We start from the raw sequence: 21,262 nt of genomic DNA on the forward strand, positions 1-21,262 counted from the left end.
CCTTTTCATTATAGGTTATTACAAGGTATTGAATATTATTCCCTGTGCTACACAGTAGGACTTTGTTGTTTATCTATTTTATGTATAGTAGTTAGGATCCCTCCACCCCTGTGACTTTCTATAAAACCGATGTCAGTGCACTGTAGATGACACTAAATGACCCCACCACACTCTCTCCATGAAGGTTTTAAGTAAACAAACAGGGCATCCCCACTACGGGAAAGACTTGTTTATGAGTTGGGAGAACAGCACGGGACTGGCACAGAGCAACAGGTGCAGGATCTGATTCATTCTGATTTCCTCACCTGCAAGGGAGGAACCTGGCATGTGTCAGAAATTCCTGGTATACCAGGGGCCATTACTAAAGTCTTTGTCTTTTTTCCCTCCCCCAACTTAAGGCAAGAAATGGATGTCCTTTGTTTGCCAACACTCAGGAGAACTAGCCTGCCCTGAAGTCAAAACAACCAACCTATGAAAGCTGGAGGGTTGGGCTTTTTTCTTTCTTTTTTTCAAAGGTCTGAATGAGGTGATGCTGACAGCTGAGAAGCAGGTCAGTCAAGTTTTGGGCGCTCTATTACACAAGCAAGACACAGCCAGTCCCACTTAATTTTGTTTCTCTGGCACCCTCACGCTCAGTGGGACATCGGGACACCTAACCCATCTGCCTTCTTGAATGCACGGCGACGCATTCAAGCCAGGACAGCTGTGATGTATTTCAGTTCCTGTTTGTAAACACTCCCTAGACTTGAAGGTAAGTGTGTCCTGGATTACATAGGATCCTTCCCTCTTCCCCTCTCTCTCTGTCTCTCTCTCTCTGTTTCTTTCTCACTTATGTACCAAAGAAAATCAAAGCAGGTTGAACTTTTGACAGAACAGTCTGGCAAGTACCTGCAGAGACTCTTGTAAAGACAGGTAGTTGTTTCATCAAGTAATTACCTTCAAAATGAGCACTTGCACTGAGTTCACTTTAAGAATTATTGCCAAATTTGCTTTATGATGAAACCTGCTGAAGAGTTAAATAAAACCCTTGCCTAAAATGTACATGAGTACAAGAGAGTTTCCTTAAGTCAAATCTTAGTAAAAGTTTCAAAATGTTTAAAGTGGAAGTGACTGCATGAATATAAGTTGAATACTTAGATTTAAATTATGCATTTGGCTTAAAGAGCAATATAATATGATAGCTTTTGAAAAACAATCTACTTAATACAATGAATTACAAGCTCCCATATATCTCTTCTAAAGATTTTCTTAATTAGAAATTGACAAAATGTTGTGTATATAATTATTTTACTTTGCATGCTACGTGTCCATGTACAGCGCTTGTTGGCAATCTGAAAGTCTAAGCCAGCTGTTGCAGGAGACACCCCATAGAATAAAGATACGGGTGAAGTTTCTTAAAATTATTTTCAACTTGTGGCTGTGAAAGGCTTCTTTTACTAAAGGGATGTTGTTTTACTGTTTACCACTTTCTAGTCGATCCACGGCAGCTATTCGGCTGTTTCCATGGACAGTGAAACAAGATAGAAGGACAGAATTCCCATGTTTGGGAATTTGGGTCCAGAATATTTCCTTTGGAGACACAGTCTTACTAAGCTTAACACTCTTCCACTTAATTATCTCAGCACCGATGTTTATGACTGAGAGTGCCCAGGTTAGCAGGAAGTAGGACATGCTACACAATTTCCTAGGCTTATGCATCCCCCAGCCCTTTAATGAGAATGATGCTCACCAAATTTGATATTTGGTGTTATATTTCCCGAAGGAGAGTCATGTTTTTCTTTTTATTTGTTTCTTTCTTTTAAAATCAAATAAAGATATGCCTAGAGTCCTCAGGTATAAACATACCTTCTGACTAGTCTTCTCACCCTTTCAAAACCCTCTCATAGGAGAGGCATTTCTAGAAGCATAATTCCTTATATCTTCCCTTACGGTGGCCCTTTCATTTAGGGAAAGCAAAATACTGTCCAAGATTGGAAAGGCCACTCAGAGTAACTCAGAGAACTCCACGTTAGACTGAGTTTCCTATGACAAAGACAAACAAAATTCAACTGCCCTAATTTGTAGCTAGAGATCTGTAACAAAAACTATTCCAGGCAGCTGAGAGGGAAGAAGCACAGTGTATATTCTTTAGTTATTCTGCTACAGAAACATGTTTTTATATCATCCCCGGTGTACCTAAACTGATGTTTTTATTTAAATCTTCTGATTCGTTTAGAAAGACTGGCACTTCTCTTCTCTGGGGTGGGCTGATTCTCTGACACAGACCAGGGTACCTCCTTATTTTTTAAGCTTGATGTAAAATGGGAATGACTCAGTTACAACAGGAAGGCTGGGCAGAATAATAACTTTACGAACTTAAGAAGGAGCAATATTATACACAGTGAATGTGAATTTGCTTCCCTTAATGGCCACAGTTCCCCTGCCCCACCCCTGCCGCCGCCCCACCACCTCCTGCAGCCCCGTATACAAAAGAAGTAATAGGAAATCACTTTTTAGTGCCAACACCAAAGACAGGGGAGAAAATAGTGTTCATTTTCTTTGTATAGAGGAATTATTTTTTAAAAATAGTGAAATTCACACTCTGAAAGTCTTTTTTAAAGTCTAAGTATTAGAAACAATAAAAAGAATATATACAGAGAAACTTAGAATCTGTGTTTAAGGTATCACAAAGTGGATGGAAATCCTCCTCTCCTTCTGTTCTCTTTATAATCATTCTAATCTTAGACATCGTTCAAGTCTGTAATGATTTTGGCTCTGTTCCTATGAACTCAAAATTCCTCTGAGGAGTTTCCACCTAGGGGCAAGAAAAGCCAAAAAACTGGGGGAGAAATGATGCTAACCTAGTTCCCCTGGTTTTCTCTCTTGCTCTACAATTTCACTTTTCTTTCACCCTCACATTCTGTCTGCCTCCACCAGGCACCTGGTTGACTGATGAACGTGGGAACTCACAGGCATGCCACCCATCCTCCAGTATAACTTTATACAACACATATACAACATAGTGTAAATATCTTAACTCCAGAGGTAGAGAGAGACAAAGCAAAGTGTAAAGAATACAAATTTCTTTCTTTTATTGCCCTCTGTAGTTTCTGTATCGCCACCATTAAACTTCCCTGCTTACAACATGCTTTGTTCAATTCAGAATAGTGTCAGACGTAACCAAAATTGCCTCGTCCTTGTCCCAGCAAAAACCTAGGGCTGGGGTCCGGAAGAGCTGATGACTTCAACTCCTCTGCTTCTGTCCCTTTAAGACAAAGAGATCTGAGTAAAAAGCATAACCTGGTTCTCTTAGAAGCCAGAGAGAAGAAGCAGAGTGGTCCCCAGCTGCCATGCTGGGGCAACAGGAACAAATCAGTACCCACAAACACCTTACCCACAACTGTATTAATTCTGGAATAAACTGCAAATAGTATTCACAACAAACCGTGCTACCCCTCTTCCTTTTCTCTCTTTTCCCTGGAAATACATTATAGGCAGTAACAGAATGCTTGGCTCATTGAGGGCGTTGGTATCTTTGGTTTTCAAGTTACAATCAAAAGCTGGGTGAAGGGTAGAGAGATCCCCCTGGTGGTTCCATGTTACAGGCAAAGTGAAGCAGGAACAACAAAACTCACTTTGTTGACTCCTGGTATGTGGATTCCCATTACATGCAGGGAGCAAAAGCTCTACGCCACGTTCCTCGTGCAACATTATGAGAAAATTAGAACAGGTGAGGGTTGTTTCTGTACCCCCTCTGGTGACCACTTCATTAGGAAGAGAAAATAACCAGAAAGTCTAGGTATAGGGAAAGCAAATCAAACTCCCTAATGTTATGACAGGTGGCCAAGTACAATGAATAAACGAATCAGACCACTGGCAGTAGATAATGAAAAAGGCTACAAAGTTTGCTATGAACTTGACAGAGTTCACAGGAAAGAGCTGTTTCTGAAAAGGTATATGTAAGTATTTTTTAAACAAAACTGAATAGTATTTTAAATGTGCTATGTGAGGTAACAGTTTAAAGAAATGTTAGTGAACTACAGGTCCTGGGGATAATCACTCCTGTTTTATTAATCTATAAATTGCATAGTGACAGTGTCTGTCCAGAAACGATGGAGACAATTACTGGGATTTTTTAAAGTAGGATAGAAATGTGTTGAGTATGTTTAAGAAAAAATTAAGTTAGAAGTCCCTATTTTTCCACTGTTTAAAAATATAAGATTATCAACTGCTCTGGTTAAAATAATAAAGTTTGGAGAACCTGTGCTAAGAAAATGCTTGAAGGAAAAAGTTCTAAAAGATAACAGGGTACTAAATTCTATAGGATGAGTGATTACTAGCTTTTAATGCCAACCTTTGAATCCTAACCTGATCTTTCAGCCACTAGCTATGTCTCCTTGAATACACTGTTTACATTTTTATGTCCCATTTCACATCCGTAAAATGGGATTAATAATCCCTTCCTCATTACTTGATTATTTTAAGAATTAAATGAGAAAACATGCAAAGCATCTGATATAATAGATGCTTAAGAGTAATGTCTTCCAGCTATACAAACAATTTTTAAGATCTAAATGAATTGTCTTGATTATCACAGAAGAGTGAATGAAATATAAATAAACTAATTATGACAAATACAAACACCTGTATAATTCCTCCCACATCAAGACAGATTATCAGGAGCACAGACACCTGTTTCATGCTCACCCAATCAATACTGTCTCCTCTCTTCCCACAAGTAACCACATCCTGACTTCTAACACTCTAGTTTGTTTTGCCTTTTTTTTTTAACTTTATCTACATGGAATCACACAGCACAACTGGCATTTTAAGCTCTGCATTATGTCTGTGATAATCACCCGTGTTACTGTACTAGCTCTAGTTTATTTTTCATGCACAAATATTTTGCAATTTATCACCCAGTCTGTTACTGATGGGATGTTTAGGTTGGAGACACTTACAAATAATGCCCTTATGAATGGTCTTGTATGTCTGCCTGCTTGCTTTTTAAGTAGAATTTTCTTAAGTGATAGGCACAGGGCATGGAAATTATTCTGTTCCTTAAACCTTAGAAATTCACAGGCATCTACAGCTTTTGAAGAAAACTATTATATTAAGATGTGTTATAGATATGTTTAAGTTGTACCACCATGTAAGAAATCATTAAGCAAGGAGGCAGGTACTTAAAACCAAGCAATAATCACAAGGACTATTTAGAGGCTCCTTAGACCCTAATGAAAAATCATGAAGTTAGAAAATTCTGTGAAAATTTCTGGGAGAGCTTTTAAGAAATGGCAAGTAACGCTGAATCTAATAATCACAGTTGCACCTCCTCCCTTTTCTTATCTCAGTCATTCTGGAGGTTTTTAGTGAAAAATAAGCTCTAAGGTCTGATTCAAAGAATACAAAGTCAGTTCTCAGATTTTACTGTTTGAGGAGAAATAGTCTAATGTTTTTTAAAGAATTATTTTTCCATTTAAAAACACTTTAAATTTTATCACTCATTTAGGTTGGAGTCAGTAGACCTGGGTTTCAATGCTGCCTTTTCCATTCATTAGCTTCCATTATTGGCCACTCTGAACTTCAGTTTCTTCATTTGCAAAATGGGGATAATACAAGCTACTCTTTTTGTCTCACAGGATCAGTGTGAGAATCAAATGAGATGATATTATAAATTGTAAGGCATTTATAGACATATTATTATAGTCTAAAATAAGAAATGTAAGTTAATGTCTATTAACTGCTTACTTTAGATCAGATATTGTTTAGAGTACTTCTACTTAAATCATTTCATTTAGTTTGGAGAACACTGTGAAGTCAGTATGATTATTATGATATTGATAAAGCAACTGCTTAATATACTGATTTTTTTTCATATATTATTCATGATAGAAGCCAGAATTACAATATAAATATAATTGTAAAACCTTTTCCCCATAGCCTTCTATCTATGAATTGTGGCACTTCCATACTTAAAAGGCAGAATGATGTGGCTGGAGTAGAGGTCAGAACCATGGTTTCAAACCCCAACTCTGCCACTGTCTAGTTAGGTAATTTTTTCCACACATACTCCCAACTAGATTCTTCATTTCTACAGTAAGAAATTACAGTGAAAGAATCCTAAAATCGAAAACTATTTCTGACTTTATGTAATATGGAATTAATAGGAAAAAGTGCAACATAAAGTAAAAATATTGTTTAAAAAAATGTTGAGTTCAAATTAAAGAAACTCAAATTAGGAACTAATAAAATGTTTTCAAGTTCATGATTGATTCACTTTAAAGTGATCCATTTAGTGTATAATCAATAACACCATTTTCATAACAAATATTTCAAATTACATCTCTATAAAGAACATGTTTTCTTAAATAGGTTGAAGAAATGAGCCAGCTCTACATGCTCTATATTTATGATACTTAAAAATTTTTACTTAGCATTTCATATGTGTGTGTATGTGTATTTCAGCCTTTCCCAAGTGAAATGAACTTTGAAATAGTAAAATAGTAGTGTCTGGCTTGACAAAGGAATCAGAGAGAGAGACAGAGAGAAAGAGAGAGAGAGAGAGAGAGAGAGAAAGGAAGGAAGAAAAGAAAGAAAAGGAAGGAAGGAAGGTAGGAAGGAAGGAAGGAAGGAAGAAAGAAAGAAAGGAAGAAAGGAAGAAAGAAACAAAGAAACAAGAAAAGGAAAGGAAAGGAAAGGAAAGGAAAGGAAAGGAAAGGAAAGGAAAGAAAAGAAAAGAAAAGAAAAGAAAAGAAAAGAAAAGAAGATTATAAAAAAATAGAACTCAGTGAGATAGAACTTAGTGACTCTGCTTTTAATAAAATCCAAAGAAAATTTTTGGAATAAAGAGTATGCTATTATCATCTCAGCATTATGTCTCTAGATTTTTTTTTTATCACTTTAAACATGTAGATCTATTAAAAAAAAAAACCCTCAGTACTTTAATAATTCCAATGGTTATTCTTTTCTTTCAGATTCTCCTTATTAACACTGATATCAAGGAAGGAAGGCTACAATGTTGATCTCAGCCCAAATTGTGCTGATTTCAATTTTGTTTAGTTCACTGCTATTTGGAAGCCATGGGGAAGAAGGTCCAGAAATGAACACAACACAAAGCACTGTAGAAGGCTTAAAAACAAGGGGAAATGTATCTGTGCCTTTGGAAAGTATAGCAAATTTAACCTCAGATAAAGAAAACAGAGAAACCTCCAACCCCAAGGCAAGTAACTCCTCTCTTGGGGAGCCATCAAATAAAACCCACGGAACAGGTTTCTACCATAATCTGTCAACAGACAACCTTTCCAGGGGTCCGAGACCCACGCCCACATTTTCCCCGAGCCCTCCCTTGATCCATAGCTTTGTTTCTAAACTGCCTTGGAACTCATCTGTAGGGGATGAGAATCCTCTGCCAGCCTCAGCACCTCTCAATGCTACATCCACAGTATCTTCCAAAAACTTCACTTGGTCTGTGGTCAATGATACCATGAAAGCTCCGGACAACAGTTCCATGACAGTCAGCAACCTCCCTGCAGCGCCAAACACCACTTCTGTGACCTCCATAATAACGGAATCAGACGGCTGGCCTACCACAACCGGAGACAGCTTGGTGGGGTTTACCCCCTATCCAGAAACAACTTTACAGCCCACCTTGAAATTCACCAACAACTCAAAAATCTTTCCAAATACATCAGACCCCCAAGAAGGTAAATATAAATGGATTTAACTTTCCTTTTGTGTGAAAGTGAATCTCCAAGCCATTACATCTAAGGACTGTGTACTAGAAGAAAAGGAGGAGACTGCAATTACACAGGGAGTTCTCACTTTGGCGGGGCAACCACGCTATGCACAGGGCACAGTGAAGGGATTTCAGGACGTAAGGCAGCATGTACCAGTAATTCCTGCGTGGGAATGTGATGAGACAGCGGGACAAAAATGAGTAGTAGGGTGAAAAGAAACAGAAACAGGCAGTGGTACAGTTTTCAGATACTGGGTGACAACATTTACTGCCTCTCAGAAAGACTACCTGAAATTTCACATGCTTCTAGGAATACAACACAACTGAGCTTTTAAAATATATGTACGTGGGTTTTGAAAATAGAATGAAATAAATACATTTAAAAATTATTTTGAAACCACATATTAATCACAGGAAGGTAGAACACTGATACTAAAAAAAAAATGTAAGCTCAACAGAAGGCTATCCTCCTTAATTTTTTAGTTCAATACTTACTGAACACCATAAAAATGGAATTTAGCTGTGAGTATAACAAGAAAATTGTGTTATGGAGACATTTCTGTTTCATTTAGGGATTAAGTCAAGCTTCAAAACATAAAGTGGAAAAGATCTCTAATATTTAATGAAAATTCATTATATTTGATTTTTTCAGGTCTAAGCACACTTTTCTGAATTAAAAAAAAACATTTTTCTTTTTCCCTCTATGAACTCACTGATTTCCAGTATAACCTACCTACAGATTATATTAATAATGCAAACACTGAATCATATATACCAATTCCTGTTTAAAAGTTGTTGTCAGTGTGCAGGAATAGTTTTAAATTCTGAAATCTAGCCTTTATTATGGTGCTACAAACCAACGTATTGTATGTACATATATTTTCATAATTTAAGACACCCTTCCATTCATACATACTATGATCTTCCATCAGAAAATGTTTTTAAAAATATAGTTTTGTCTTTCTAAACACAAAATACATATTGAAAATATTGAGTACTTACTCCTACCATTGCCTTTAATCAAAAGAAACCTTAGTTAACTTTGTTTCACTTTTACTTTAGTAAAAATTGTGCTGTTAACCTTCCAGCATGTTTTTTTTCATAAATGGGGTCTGAAATTGAATTAGAGACCCTAGAAGACCCCTTGCCTACCTAATTAATAAGCTTCTCAAGAATTTTTTTTTTAAAGCCTGAAAATAAAATGCCCTAAGTATGAATCCAGGGAGCATTAAGTGGTTTATTAACAACTTCGTCTTCCAATAAGGAACCTGGTAAAGGGAATGATGCAGTGACATTTTGGACTCCCTTAAGCTCAGACCTACACATCTGTTTGCAATGTGCAAGGCACTGCAAACATTCTATTTGTTGTATTTGGGAAAATCCTCAATCGGGATATACTTCTATTTCCTCATAACTAGTCTTTTCACTTGGGGTTTGTGGATTCATTTTCTATTACTCACTTACTCGCATTAGCTTTTTATTTTTGAATGATTATAGAGACAAATTCAAAGTTTCTTTCCTCATTCAATTTCATCACAGATTTAGAGTTGATTAAAACCTTAATACAGAATTCAGCATAGAAATTAGATATTAACGGAGCATACACTTGGCATTTCAGTACTAATGGTGTCAGTAAGTAGTGAGACACGGTTATAAAACTAAGGCTTAGAAGTATTTCGAGATAATTCAAATTTTGAAGTACAATCTTATCAGGAAGTATATTTTCCAATATATCCTAAATACTCAGTACTTTATAAACACACCACACACTATATATAGTATTATATATAACCATTATCTAATTAAAAATTACAGTATTAAACATGCTTTGCTTACAGAAAGTCCACATGTATATATTTCTGTTCTCTGAATAATTATTTTCTATTTCTCATCTGTAAATTATTTCTTCTTTGTTCTCTAGAGAACAGGAATACAGGAGTAGTATTCGGGGCCATTTTAGGTGCTATCCTGGGTGCTTCGCTACTTAGTCTTGTTGGCTACTTGTTGTGTGGAAAAAGGAAAACAGACTCGTTTTCCCATCGGCGACTTTATGACGACAGAAATGAACCAGGTAAAACACAACTTTCAGAATTTCACCTGCACACAGTGGTTTTAATTAAGTGAGGATGCTAATGGTCACTGCATTACCTAGAAGGCATGTGGAGATTCATTCGACAGAAACAAAGTAAAGATTGATTCTGATCTACTCTCTGTTTCTCAAAGAACATAACCAAAATAATTATGGACCTGTCAGTGGAATTTTAAAGCCATATTGCTCACTACATCACAACTGGTTTTAAGTAATAATCCCAGAACCTGAAACATACCCTTATAATTGAAAGATAAGGGTATAATATTAAGAACAAAACGGCCAGTTTTGTTAGCAAGTACCTGCAGAGTCATTCTTTACCATTGTTGAATCTCTTAGTAGCAGTAATTTGAAAAATCATTTATTCTAATTGGGAGCTCTTCCAAAGTTTACATATCTACAATAGCTCTCTACTAATTATCTTAATGAGTCTCTAAAACAGAATCGCTCAAGAGTTGCATATTTGGGTACACACAGTTACAATACACTTTAATTCAGAAAGTTCTCAGCCATGTGACGGTAAAAAAAAAAAATCTATCTATGGATGAGAAATGCATCTGCTAGGAATAAAGTTCTGAGGTGCTGAGTTAGATCTTAATAATACCATATTGATTAGAACAGAAATGATATCACTTCAAATGACTGACTCATCTCTTTATTTTACATTTAAGGACAAGAAAAAAAATCTGTTTTCTGGTGTACACAAGGGACTCTTGCCACCATAAAAAACAGTTAAATGCCCCTGTTGGGTCCCACTAATAAAGTCTTGTTGATTTTTGATAAGATCAGATCATTACTGACATACTGTTAATTTTCAGAACCATTAATTATAAATTTAACTGAATTCTGTTTATGGATTTCTAGCAATCCACAGAAAATAAAAAGTGCCACTTTTCAAAACTGAAGGACAGGATTTCAATCAACAGGCATTTCCAAACTTTTTCTTCTAGTTTCAGGATATTTTCTTCACATGTAACCACATGCAAAAGCTCAGTCTATCAGCCTGATCCAATCTAAGATGTTGTGATTGAGGCATAATAAAATAATTCAGTCACACCACCTGACTTACTCCTTCAATGCAGCTTTGAGACACTTCTTCCAAATCTCCAAAGGTTCCTGGGAGCCCAGTTTGTAAACAGATGGCTTAAGGAAAAGTAGGATATGAGAATACGTAGCTGAATAATTAGATGACTAGTCTGTCTAATTAGTAATTAGTCATTGCTTTAGTATTCAGATACCTAGTACATGCCAAAAGTTTTTAAAAAATAAACTCAAGATCATTAAGGAAATAATAGTTGGCTGTTTGTTAAGAGAGAAAAAAATCGTCCATGTTATTAACCAGAAAACCAGAAGTACATGATAACTTGGATCTATCAGAAGGAAACATAAGGTTTTATAAACAGTTTTCTTTCATCTATGTCTTCAGTGGCTCGCCCATGAACATATTAAGACACTTTGATTTTAAAATTAAAGCTCTTCACTTTTTAAAACTTACTTTTACACCAGAAGTAAAAATTCTGAACATGTTGACAAGACTCTGAATTCATAAGATTCAAAAGTCAATGAGATGTCAATACTGCTTTATATGAAGTATAGCTTTACCTCTGTTGTGAGCTCTCCCTTAGGTTCCTTCATTTTTGGACTAACAGCAGTGAAATTTTGGAAGTTAAAACTGTTCTTAGTTATAGAAAAGAAATTTGGCTTGAAAAATATCTACATATTTAAAAATTTAAAACTAATATCTGAAAAGCCGATATAAAAAAAGTTATTTACTCAAACAGAATAATTCCTACAGTCTAGCAGATGCCTGAGCATGCAACTTCCGGACTGTCACTGTAAAACAATTCTTTTCCGTCGCTTTTTTTTTCAGTTCTGCGGTTAGATAATGCACCGGAGCCTTACGATGTGAGCTTTGGGAATTCTAGTTATTACAACCCAACGGTGAATGACGCATCTACGCAGGCAGCCCAAGAAAATGCACGGGATGGCATTCCTATGGATGACATACCTCCACTTCGTACTTCAGTGTAAAAAACTAAGGGGAAAAAGGCTTCAGATGACAAATGCTCCCCTACATCCTGGCCTTTTCAAATCCAGCTTCCAAAGGCTGAAGCAAGACCACTGTCGTGTGGCTTGTGCCAAAGAGAACTGTAAAAGCATGAGGGCAGTTGCAGAAACATAAAGACAGGATAAATCATCCAAAAGGTTTCCTTTCTTACCATTTCTGACTGTGCTGAATCATCTACTGCGTAACTGCAACTTGTATTTTTATTTTTTTCTTAGTAGGAAATGTTTATGGAATCAGGTAAAACTAAAAGATTTCACATGACGGCCCTGCCTGATAATGTAATTTAAAAATCCTTCATTGACAATAGGAACCCAAAACTACATCTTTACTTTTTTGGGGGGAGGGGGCAAAAACCAATGGATTGACTCTTCACTGCTCCCCACTGTGGTCCCAATGCCATACATCAAGACTGGCATTTTCCTGAAGGGAAACTGGAATGGTGATTTTCTTTTTTTTTTTAATTTTGACCTAAAGCTAGAAAGAGTATGGTACAGAACTTCTGTTCTTGGGAAATTAAAGTAATGCGAGTGAGAGACTTGTATTCTAGTGCATTTTACTTTTCTGTATCAGCAGGTACACAGTCCCCTTGAGTTGCCAAGTTGACAATGACTTCGCATTCAACAGATCATGGTATGAAAGCTGACCCAAACCAGGAAAGTAATCACTTCTTTTCAAAGCATGGGAGATTCCAATCTGTGATTTACTTTAGACTTTAATTAATTGGGTTCTTTAAAAACTCAGTGAAAAACATGGTGAAAAAAGTCAGCCAATTCATATACCTGTACATAATTTTTATAGTTTTAAGATGTTAGCTAGGAACAGGATTTATTTTGTATTAGACATTATTGCTCAATCATATATGGAATAGATTCTGCATCAATGAATGCATAAAATGTAAGGTTAAAATATAGATGAATGGAAGCAATAAGCAAATAAATCATTTTCTGAGCATCACTTTCACAAGGGAAAGGACAAGAGGCTTAATGTGGAGTCTGGTATGTTTCAGTTTGTCTTTAATTATTGCTTGTTTTGTCAGGAAAAATACATTCCGCAGTATGGGAAGGTTGAGGCTTTAGGGATTAGAGGATTAGATCAAGCGCTCAATTCCCAGAGAAGCAGTGAATATTTGAAGAGGGCATATGGAACAAGACTTTATTGTTGAATTGATACATGGTACGTGTGTGTGTGTGTGTGTGTGTGTGCACGCGTGTGCGTGAGAGAGAGACAGAGACAGAGACAGAGAGAAAAGAAACATAGCAACAGCCTCAGAAAATGAGGGCTAGGAAGTAAGTAATAGAAGGACACACTTACCCCATATTGCCATAAAAATAGCAAAGAAGACTGTCCCTCCATTGTCAAATAGATAAGTCACCTTAGAGGAAAACAAAAAACCAGTCACTCTGCTGATTATAATAATCCAGTGATTACTCTTTGCATATACGTACTATGATTTTTTTTTCCCCAGTGGAATCACATTATCTTATAGCTTGCAAACCTAAGATATGCAGCCCTGTCATGCACTCTGCAACTGTTTCACGTGATTTTTCTCATGGGGAATGGTGAGGAATCAGCATTTTTCCCCCTCTTCTTCTTTCTTCCCGTTGGACTCTACCTTCATTTATGCTTAGAAGTGGTTCTAGCCCCCTGAGGAAGTATTTGTGGGCCACGAATAGAAGCTAGAGAGTGAGCTGTAAGATGGCAGCTTTTCAGGGGAGGCCCACCAAGTTGCATCTCCTGTTAGCAAGATTTCCAGGATTGGGGGAGTTGCCAAATGCAGAATTCTGCCAGTGAGCCAGCACTTCCAGTGGAAAGGTGTCACCGTGCTGTCTCTGCTCTCTGATGTCTTTCAGAATGTGCCATGGGTCGGGAAGAAGTTTCATGAACCACTGGACATTTGGGATATAGTCCAAGTGCTTTTTAATCAGACATGACCTGAAATTTTATAGTTTACAGTTATACCATGTTACTAAATATACATTTCAGGGTTTCAAGATTTGTTTGATTTTAATAAAGTATAAATTCAATTTACCTTTGCTTCTTTTCATTTGCGTAACGCCCTGGCTCAATTTATCATTTAGTGAGGGAGATTACACCAGTACAGCCGAGGCAATACATGTTTCGTAATCACTTAAGTACCAGAGAAACTATAGAGAAAACAGGACCACTGTTCTCACAGGAGTGAGAGGACAATCTGGGGCTAAAGAACATTATTCCAAGGGAAGTGGGAAAAGAATGGTGTCTTCTTTGCTCAGACTACAGTCTAGAGGCAGCTCAATGGAGGCATTAAACAACACTAGTGTGTATTTTAGCTGTAACATCTGGAACGTGCTGCAAAACAGTATGTAAAGCAGATAAAGGTGGGATGTATTTTCCTACAATGTAGCGTTCCTGAAAATGTCATTATACAAAAGATGTGCTCCTTCTGGAAGCAGGTGGATAGGTGCAAGTTGTTCTAGATGGCTCTAAACTTCTATGACTGTTAAGGCTTGGGCTTTTAAAAAACAAGAGTTAGTTTTCAAAACAACCATCAGTATATATCATGCACAGCAGAGAAAAGGACCACAAGGAACTTCTCCCACAGAGCTCACAAAATTCCACCCAGCTTTTTTGTGTCCACAGACATCCCATAGAGACACCTATAGCTGCCAAGCAGCTGAACAGCTGTCTGCTTTCCTTTATAAACAAGCCGAGTGCAGAAAACAGCCTCTTAAGAGTGTTAGAACAGAGGCTTCACACACGGGCATGTAAAGGTCACCAAGAAATAGTGGCTTCCCCTACCGCTCCAGAAACAGCCGTGCTTTCAGAAAAGTGACACATAAAAAGCCACACTTAACAGCAATTGTGTTGCCTAGACATGATTTGTCATAGTTCATGTGATATTTTCCTTCGAACAGCTCTTCATTTCTTTTCCTTGTTAGTTTTGCTTACAAAGGTTTCAGGCATTTTTTAACTCAGTTAACTTGAAACATCAGCTTTTCAGAAGCACACCCATGAGACATGGTACTTATGCAGTATTGCTGTAATGTGAGATTTACACGCTTGTAGTGGGAGATAAAGCTGGAATGGGAGCTAGGGAAGACTTCAGAACTGGCCCTAAGGATGAGTGTAAAAGTATAAAATCTCGATGTTAGATCCACAGCTACTCCATGTGGGGTGTATTATGACAGCGGAGCCCGCGGAGATGAAGAGAACAGTTGGAAGCCTGTGTTCCAGCTTCAGGGGCTAAGGGCCTCTGTAGGTGCTGGCATTAGAGCTGCTGAATGAAAATAGGGAGGAGGGGGAAGGAAGAGTCAAGCACAGAGTGGATGACTCAAGCTTAGCTCATGAGTGACTGGCAGGAGAGCCAAGGCAGGAGAGCCCTTGTGGCGAATAGGAAAGGAAACCCTCTCTCTATAAAAACCCTTGCTCTATAAAAGAAAGCTCCAGATGAAGGCTTGAGAAAAATCCCAAAGCAAAAAGAACAGACTTTTCTCAAAGGGGGAAAAAAACAGCTTGTCTGACCTATAAATGTGTATTTGCAATGAATTATTTTGTTAGAAAAATAGTTTGCCTTTATGCACAGGGGCCCTACGGACAAGCATTTCATTCAATAGCATTGATGTGAGTAGGGATAATATATGAAGAAAACTGAAGCAGTTCAAACAAAGCTGTTTTTTAGTGCAAATTCTCTATTATCTTTGACATCTGATTTCTCTTGGAGAGCTGTGGCTAGAAATCAATGAGTGTGGGGATTGTTTAAGGAGATACATTTCTTATTAAGTTGGAAGCTTAAAGTCAATGTCTCCTCTACTGTAGTTACTGGATCTCTCTCTAAAACTGCTTGATGGGTTCAGAATAACTTAAAGCTCTGGAAACTGCCACTTATACTTCATTCGAGCTCCTCTTGGCTAGGAGAACAAGTGGCCTCTTGGGCGGATTCAACCCTGTGGGCCAGGCTATTAAGAGGGGAGAGAGGCAGGGAGCTGGAATTTAGGCTGGAGTTCAGCTGTCTCTCAGCTCCTTGGTTCTCCATTCTTGAACAGAGCAAACAGTTTGGACCTGGGCACAAGCTACACCAAACATGGCAACTTCAGTAGTTCACCTCCCTCCCCTAATCACTTACATATTTAAAATATGGTCCTAGGAATCAGAATCACCTGAGAAGCCAGTTAACATACAGATTTCTAAGCCTTACCCTTGACTAACTGATTCTGAACGTCAGGATGTGGGGCCCAGGAATCTGCTCTTTAATAAATCTCTTGGTGATTCTGATGTACAGTCTTAGGCAGATGCTTCCATGAAATCTCTCAAAGAAGCAACATGATACGTTTTAATTCCATTATAGTTTCAATATCAAGGTACAGTCTGAGGCTCTTTCTAGGTATTGGATAAATGTTTGTTGAACAAGTAAAAAAAATTTTAAAAACCCAAGATACTAATAACTATTGTGAATAAGGCTAACTTCAAGGGTTGAGTCATTTTTAGAATTATATTACAAAACAATGCAGGACCCTTGTACTTAATGGCTTCACCTTAAGTGAGAAATCCCAGCGTAACAGGAATTGACAGTGTGGTGTCAGGTGCTTTGAAAAGAGTATGTGTCACTGAATTACTTCATAGCAAATATTTCTCAATTTTGATACTTTTAAGTATTAAAAAACAGTCATCAAAGAAAGTGTTAATGTACTTAAATATAATTTTTGTTATATGATGGGACCACATCTTTCCTGAAACACTTCCTTGAAATTATTAAGGGAATAATCACATGTACATACATATTTCAATAAAATAGGCAATTTAATTTCTTGTTATTTGTCACAAGAGTGACTGATTCCATAAGGAACTGGCTAGATGATTCTAGACAGGTGGCCTTGTTTCTTTGCTAAACATTTGTTCCCTTCTTACTGACCCTGCCCATCGAGTACCTTCTAGATGTTTAAGCACATAAACTGATTTTAGGAAGATAATAGAAATTCAGTGAAGGGTAATTCTGATTTGTAAGGTGTAAACAAGTAGACACATTGTATCTTAGCCAGAGGAACAAATACACAGAATATGAAAGATTTCATCCCGGTTGGTTTTATTTCTCGCATTGTTCCATAAGGCAATCCTCTCTCCAAGCTAACTTTTCCACCTTCCTTATAATAGTTACTAAGTGAATTATTTCTGAGCCACACCATCCCTATGTACAGAGTAAAGCAGGGATGCAGTTACTGCCTAATGACAAAGTCCCCTGGATTTAGTGCTTCCCTGGATAGTTCCTTCATTCATCACTCTGACATACGTGGATCATTCTCACATTTAGTGTTCTGATAATGGCAGTGTGTTTGGTTAGAACCGTCCAAGTAGAAGTAACACATACGTGGATTTGTCGGCATCCCTAAGGCTGTCCTATGTTCTTGAAATGCATGGGCTAAGAAAGGAACATGTCCATATACATCTAATGTCTCTAATACACTTGGCTTTTGCAAAAAGTGTTGAGAAAATGCTTTCCCAAACAAGACATCTTCGTGGAACATTTAAAAGAATTCAACACTAAGCATATTTTAGAAATTAAACTATAAAGAAAACAGACTTTTTCCATGCCACGCATTCAGATAGACAATTCAGAAGCCAATTTCACTAGGTTCTGATCTTGTAGTAGCTACTGAATGGCTTTTGATTTTATATCCACTCTTGTCAAAATTGTCTAGAGATCTTTACATCTGAACAAGATGGTGTAAACAGAGATGGATTTTACCCCCATCCTGGAAATAAATAATATACAAAATACATAAAACAACAGATTTCAAGACTGGCCACAAGGCAACGTAGGAAAATGCTCCCCAAGAGGAGGAAACAAATGAGGTGAGCATTATAATTGCCTCAGGTTCCTGCACTGGAAGAGTCACCAGGGTGCAGAGGTGGACAACCCCGACAGTGCCCAGTGAGCACTGATATAAGGAAACTGCCTGAGGGAAGAACCACCTGAAGGGATCAGAGGTAACAGTCAGGAGCTCAGAAAAGCACCTGTTCCCAACAGCCAGGCTGGAAATCTTCATTATTCACAGAGCACTGGATAGAGTGAACAGAAAGATTTTCTTTTTTTTTTTATGGTGGGGAAAAATTAGTGCTAGAGAGAGCATTACTGTGAGCCCACCTCACAAAGCTTAAAAGCAAGATTCAGAAAGATCAAATTATTTTTAAGTAACTAAACCACAATGAGATATCTCTAAACATCTATTGGAATAGTTAGAATTAAAGACCGACCACCCTGAGGATTAGTGACTATGTGGAAAACTGGAACTCTCATACATTGCTGATGGAAATGTAAAATGATACAGACACTTTGGAAAACAGTCTGGAAGTTTCTCAGATGACACATTTTCCTATCACACAACCCAGCCATTTTATTCTAGGTATTTACGCAAGAGAAATAACAGTACTTGTCTAAACAAAGATTTGTAGATGGATGTTCACGGCACCTTTATTTAAAACAGTAACAACTCAAAACTAAACAACCCAAAGACCAAAGAAGAAGGGATAAACAAACTCTGATAGAGCCATAGAATGCAATACTACTCAGCAATAAAGATGGATGATTTACTGACAAATGTTATGACATGGATGAATCTCAAAGTAATTACGGTGGATGAAAGAAACCAGAAAAAAATTACATGCTGTGTTCCATTTATAGAGTAGTCTAGAAAATACAAACTTATCTATAGTGATAGAAAACAGTTGGCTGCCTGAGCACAGGGGTGGCGTTTGGAAGGAATGAGGGGCAGAAATTATAGGAGGGCGTGAGGAGACTTTTGGAGGTGATAGATATGTTCATTATCTTGATTGTGGTTATGGCTCCATAGGTGCCTACATATAATCAAGATGTGTTAATTTATACACTTAAAATATATATGTTTTATTATATGTTAACTATCCTTTAATAAACCCATTTTACAAATGAATAATAATAATTATAAAATTCAACTACACGTCTCAAACTTGTGTGCACACTGGAATCCCCTGGAAATTTTAAAATATGCTGATGTCTAGGTTCTAAACTCAAATATTCTAATTTAATTGCTCTTGGGTGTGCCTGGGGCTTCAGGAGTTTAAAAAACCCTTCAGGTGACTCTAAGGGCAGCAACTTCAGAATTTTGGTATGTTGTTTCATTTTCTCTATAAAATTAGAGGTATTTTAATTTCACGAGTCTTCATGAAAGATACAGATTTAATCATTACCAATAGAAATAATCACCTTCTCCAAAAAATAACCTAGATAACATTCCAAGTGCAAGTTCTGTGTCTATGATGGCAATAATCATAAAAACAAAGGAAGACAAAGATAGTCAAATAAAAATATAGTCTTCTTGTCATTGCCACAGAGTGACATTTTATTCAGTGGTCAATGATATTGATTGTTGAAACTCTCAAGAACATCTAAAATTGGTAAAAAGCAATTTACTGGAGAACTTTTTACTACTTGCTTCATTGGAATTTTTAAGTAGAGTGCAGGGAGGGGCATGGGGGGTCCACACTCACCTTGGCATAGATACAGCTTTCGTTGAGTCTCTGCAGTGAGCAGTTCTTGTCACAGAGTGGGCACATGAAGACTTCAGTGGCCTTGCAAATTTCTTGGCTTGAGGAATCAAAGAAGAAAAAGAAAGCATGAATTTCCATGCTTAGAAAGGTCCTTAGCCCCTCAGGCCAGTTCTGTGAGAAGCAGCAAGGCAGGGCAGGAGAGGAGAAATGGAAATAAGTGGGGAAGGGTGGAGAAGGGAAGAAGAACTTAAGATGAGTGGCTCCCACACAAATTTTTACGACATCTGTGATACAGAGGTTTCAGTTTGCTTCTTTGTGTTTTGAAACCTCTGCCAAGATATTGTGATGATAACAGGCCATGTTTCACACTTGTGAGACACTTGTAGGGCTTTATTACAAAGACACTTTTACACCTGATTTCATGGCAAGCAGGATAATCTTGTGAGGAACACCCAAGGGTGTTTTAACCAAGCTCAGAGACTTGGACATGGCTGAGCTGAAATCAAATCCGACTATTCTGATTTCTCAGGTCTAACCATCTTTCCCCTGGATCTCGCTGCCTTAGAAATACCAAAATGAACAGCATGCACAAATCACACAACTTTATAACCCACACTGCAATCAATCGGTATATTACGTTCACTGGAAATTTGAGGAAGTTGATCTTCTTTTTGCAGTGCGATGACACACATTGTCACGGTGACATGACATAGGTTTTATTTACTGAAATTAGAATGTAACTTTATAATAGTTGTTTCTTGACTTTTATGTCCACTATCTTTTAAAAATCTCAGCCTACATTCTAGAGATATTTTGACATGAGTAGGGGGTCGGTAACAATTTCTCAAAAAGCCTCATGGCCTAAGAGTTCACAGTGATCTGTTTTTAAGATGTTTTGTGCCTTTACTTGTCAAACCTGGCCCTTTTCTACTTAGTCTCCTCTAAATAAATTGTCCGTAAATAAATCTGCTCTGAAACTTTGAAAGTAATATAAAGGCTTTTGAAAATACACCTAGAAAAGCAACTGTTAATAAAAGTTTAACTGGAAGTGTTTACAGCAAGATTTGCTGCTGTCAAAAAGGAACACACTTGAAGCAAAAGATTATGCATGTGTATTTCAAGTGCCAGATGTGTATAATCTCAAGCCAAAATGGAAATAAATAGTAAGTAATAATAAATACTATATAGTTATACAGCAATTTACAGTAAGCAGAGATGGGTTCACGTTCACTAAGTTTACTCCTCACTGCAATCTTCTACAATGGTAATCATCTCCACAGCTGAGAGGAAACTGATGTGTAAGTGATTTGCTCAAGGTCCTATAGCTAAGAGGTATTTCAGGGAGCTGAGTGTAGGTTTTCCTGATTTTAGGTCCAGTTCTCCATCAACTATACCACACTAAAAGAAAGATAAGTTTATTTCATATTAAAGGGGACTTCCTATCAAAAATTAATTTAATGATGATGATGGTGTTATGGATGTTATGTATGCTGTAATTCCCCTACCTTCACATACATCATCTTGCTAGCAATCAGGATGTCTATGTGAAGTAGGAGGAAGCAGGAAAAACACAAATTTTAAAAGCTCAAAAGAAAGAGAAGATCATACCTCCTCTTAGTAATGGTACTAGTTTATAGGAATAAGAATGAACACACTTCTTGAAGAAAGCTTTTATTAAAACAGGCTTGCTCTCATAATTCACTGTGTTTCAAGTATGATATAATGTGCTCTACACTGAAATCTCATACTAAAATGGTATTAAATTTGGTTTATACCACATCATCCTTCCCACCTTCAGAATGATCAAACAAAAAGACATACCAAAGCACCCAGTCTAGCATCCCAGCCATCAGACTATGTCTTATTTTTATTTCCAGAATCATCAAACTCA

The 21,262-nt window shown here is 37.2% G+C and overlaps 2 protein-coding genes across 2 annotated transcripts in view; one reads left to right on the top strand and one right to left on the bottom strand.

Annotated features, from left to right (window-relative positions):
* Positions 1-21,262, bottom strand: part of ANO3 (anoctamin 3) — a 360,586-nt gene that overhangs the window by 61,249 nt on the left and 278,075 nt on the right. The window contains exons 14-15 of the mRNA XM_045523788.2: positions 19,372-19,468; positions 13,183-13,243 (exon numbers count right to left, since the gene is read on the bottom strand). Coding sequence (XP_045379744.2) covers positions 13,183-13,243; positions 19,372-19,468 — 158 coding nt within the window. The remainder of the gene's footprint in view (positions 1-13,182; positions 13,244-19,371; positions 19,469-21,262) is intronic.
* On the top strand, positions 306-13,899 carry MUC15 (mucin 15, cell surface associated). The gene is made up of 4 exons (XM_010964753.3): positions 306-751; positions 6,954-7,682; positions 9,636-9,785; positions 11,674-13,899. The coding sequence occupies exons 2-4, from the start codon at positions 6,995-6,997 to the stop codon at positions 11,832-11,834; spliced, it is 999 nt and encodes a 332-aa protein (XP_010963055.2). The 5' UTR covers positions 306-751; positions 6,954-6,994; the 3' UTR covers positions 11,835-13,899.

This window comes from Camelus bactrianus, chromosome 10 (assembly GCF_048773025.1).
Source record: "Camelus bactrianus isolate YW-2024 breed Bactrian camel chromosome 10, ASM4877302v1, whole genome shotgun sequence".
NCBI lineage: Eukaryota > Metazoa > Chordata > Mammalia > Artiodactyla > Camelidae > Camelus > Camelus bactrianus.

What these genes read in the sequence shown, in the direction of transcription:
- MUC15 (XM_010964753.3), top strand. Translation starts at nt 6,995, where the DNA reads ATGTTGATCTCAGCCCAAATTGTGCTGATTTCAATTTTGTTTAGTTCA. An exon ending in TACATCAGACCCCCAAGAAG is followed by an intron (nt 7,683 to 9,635) that starts GTAAATATAAAT and finishes TTTGTTCTCTAG; the next exon opens with AGAACAGGAATACAGGAGTA. An exon ending in TGACGACAGAAATGAACCAG is followed by an intron (nt 9,786 to 11,673) that starts GTAAAACACAAC and finishes TTTTTTTTTCAG; the next exon opens with TTCTGCGGTTAGATAATGCA.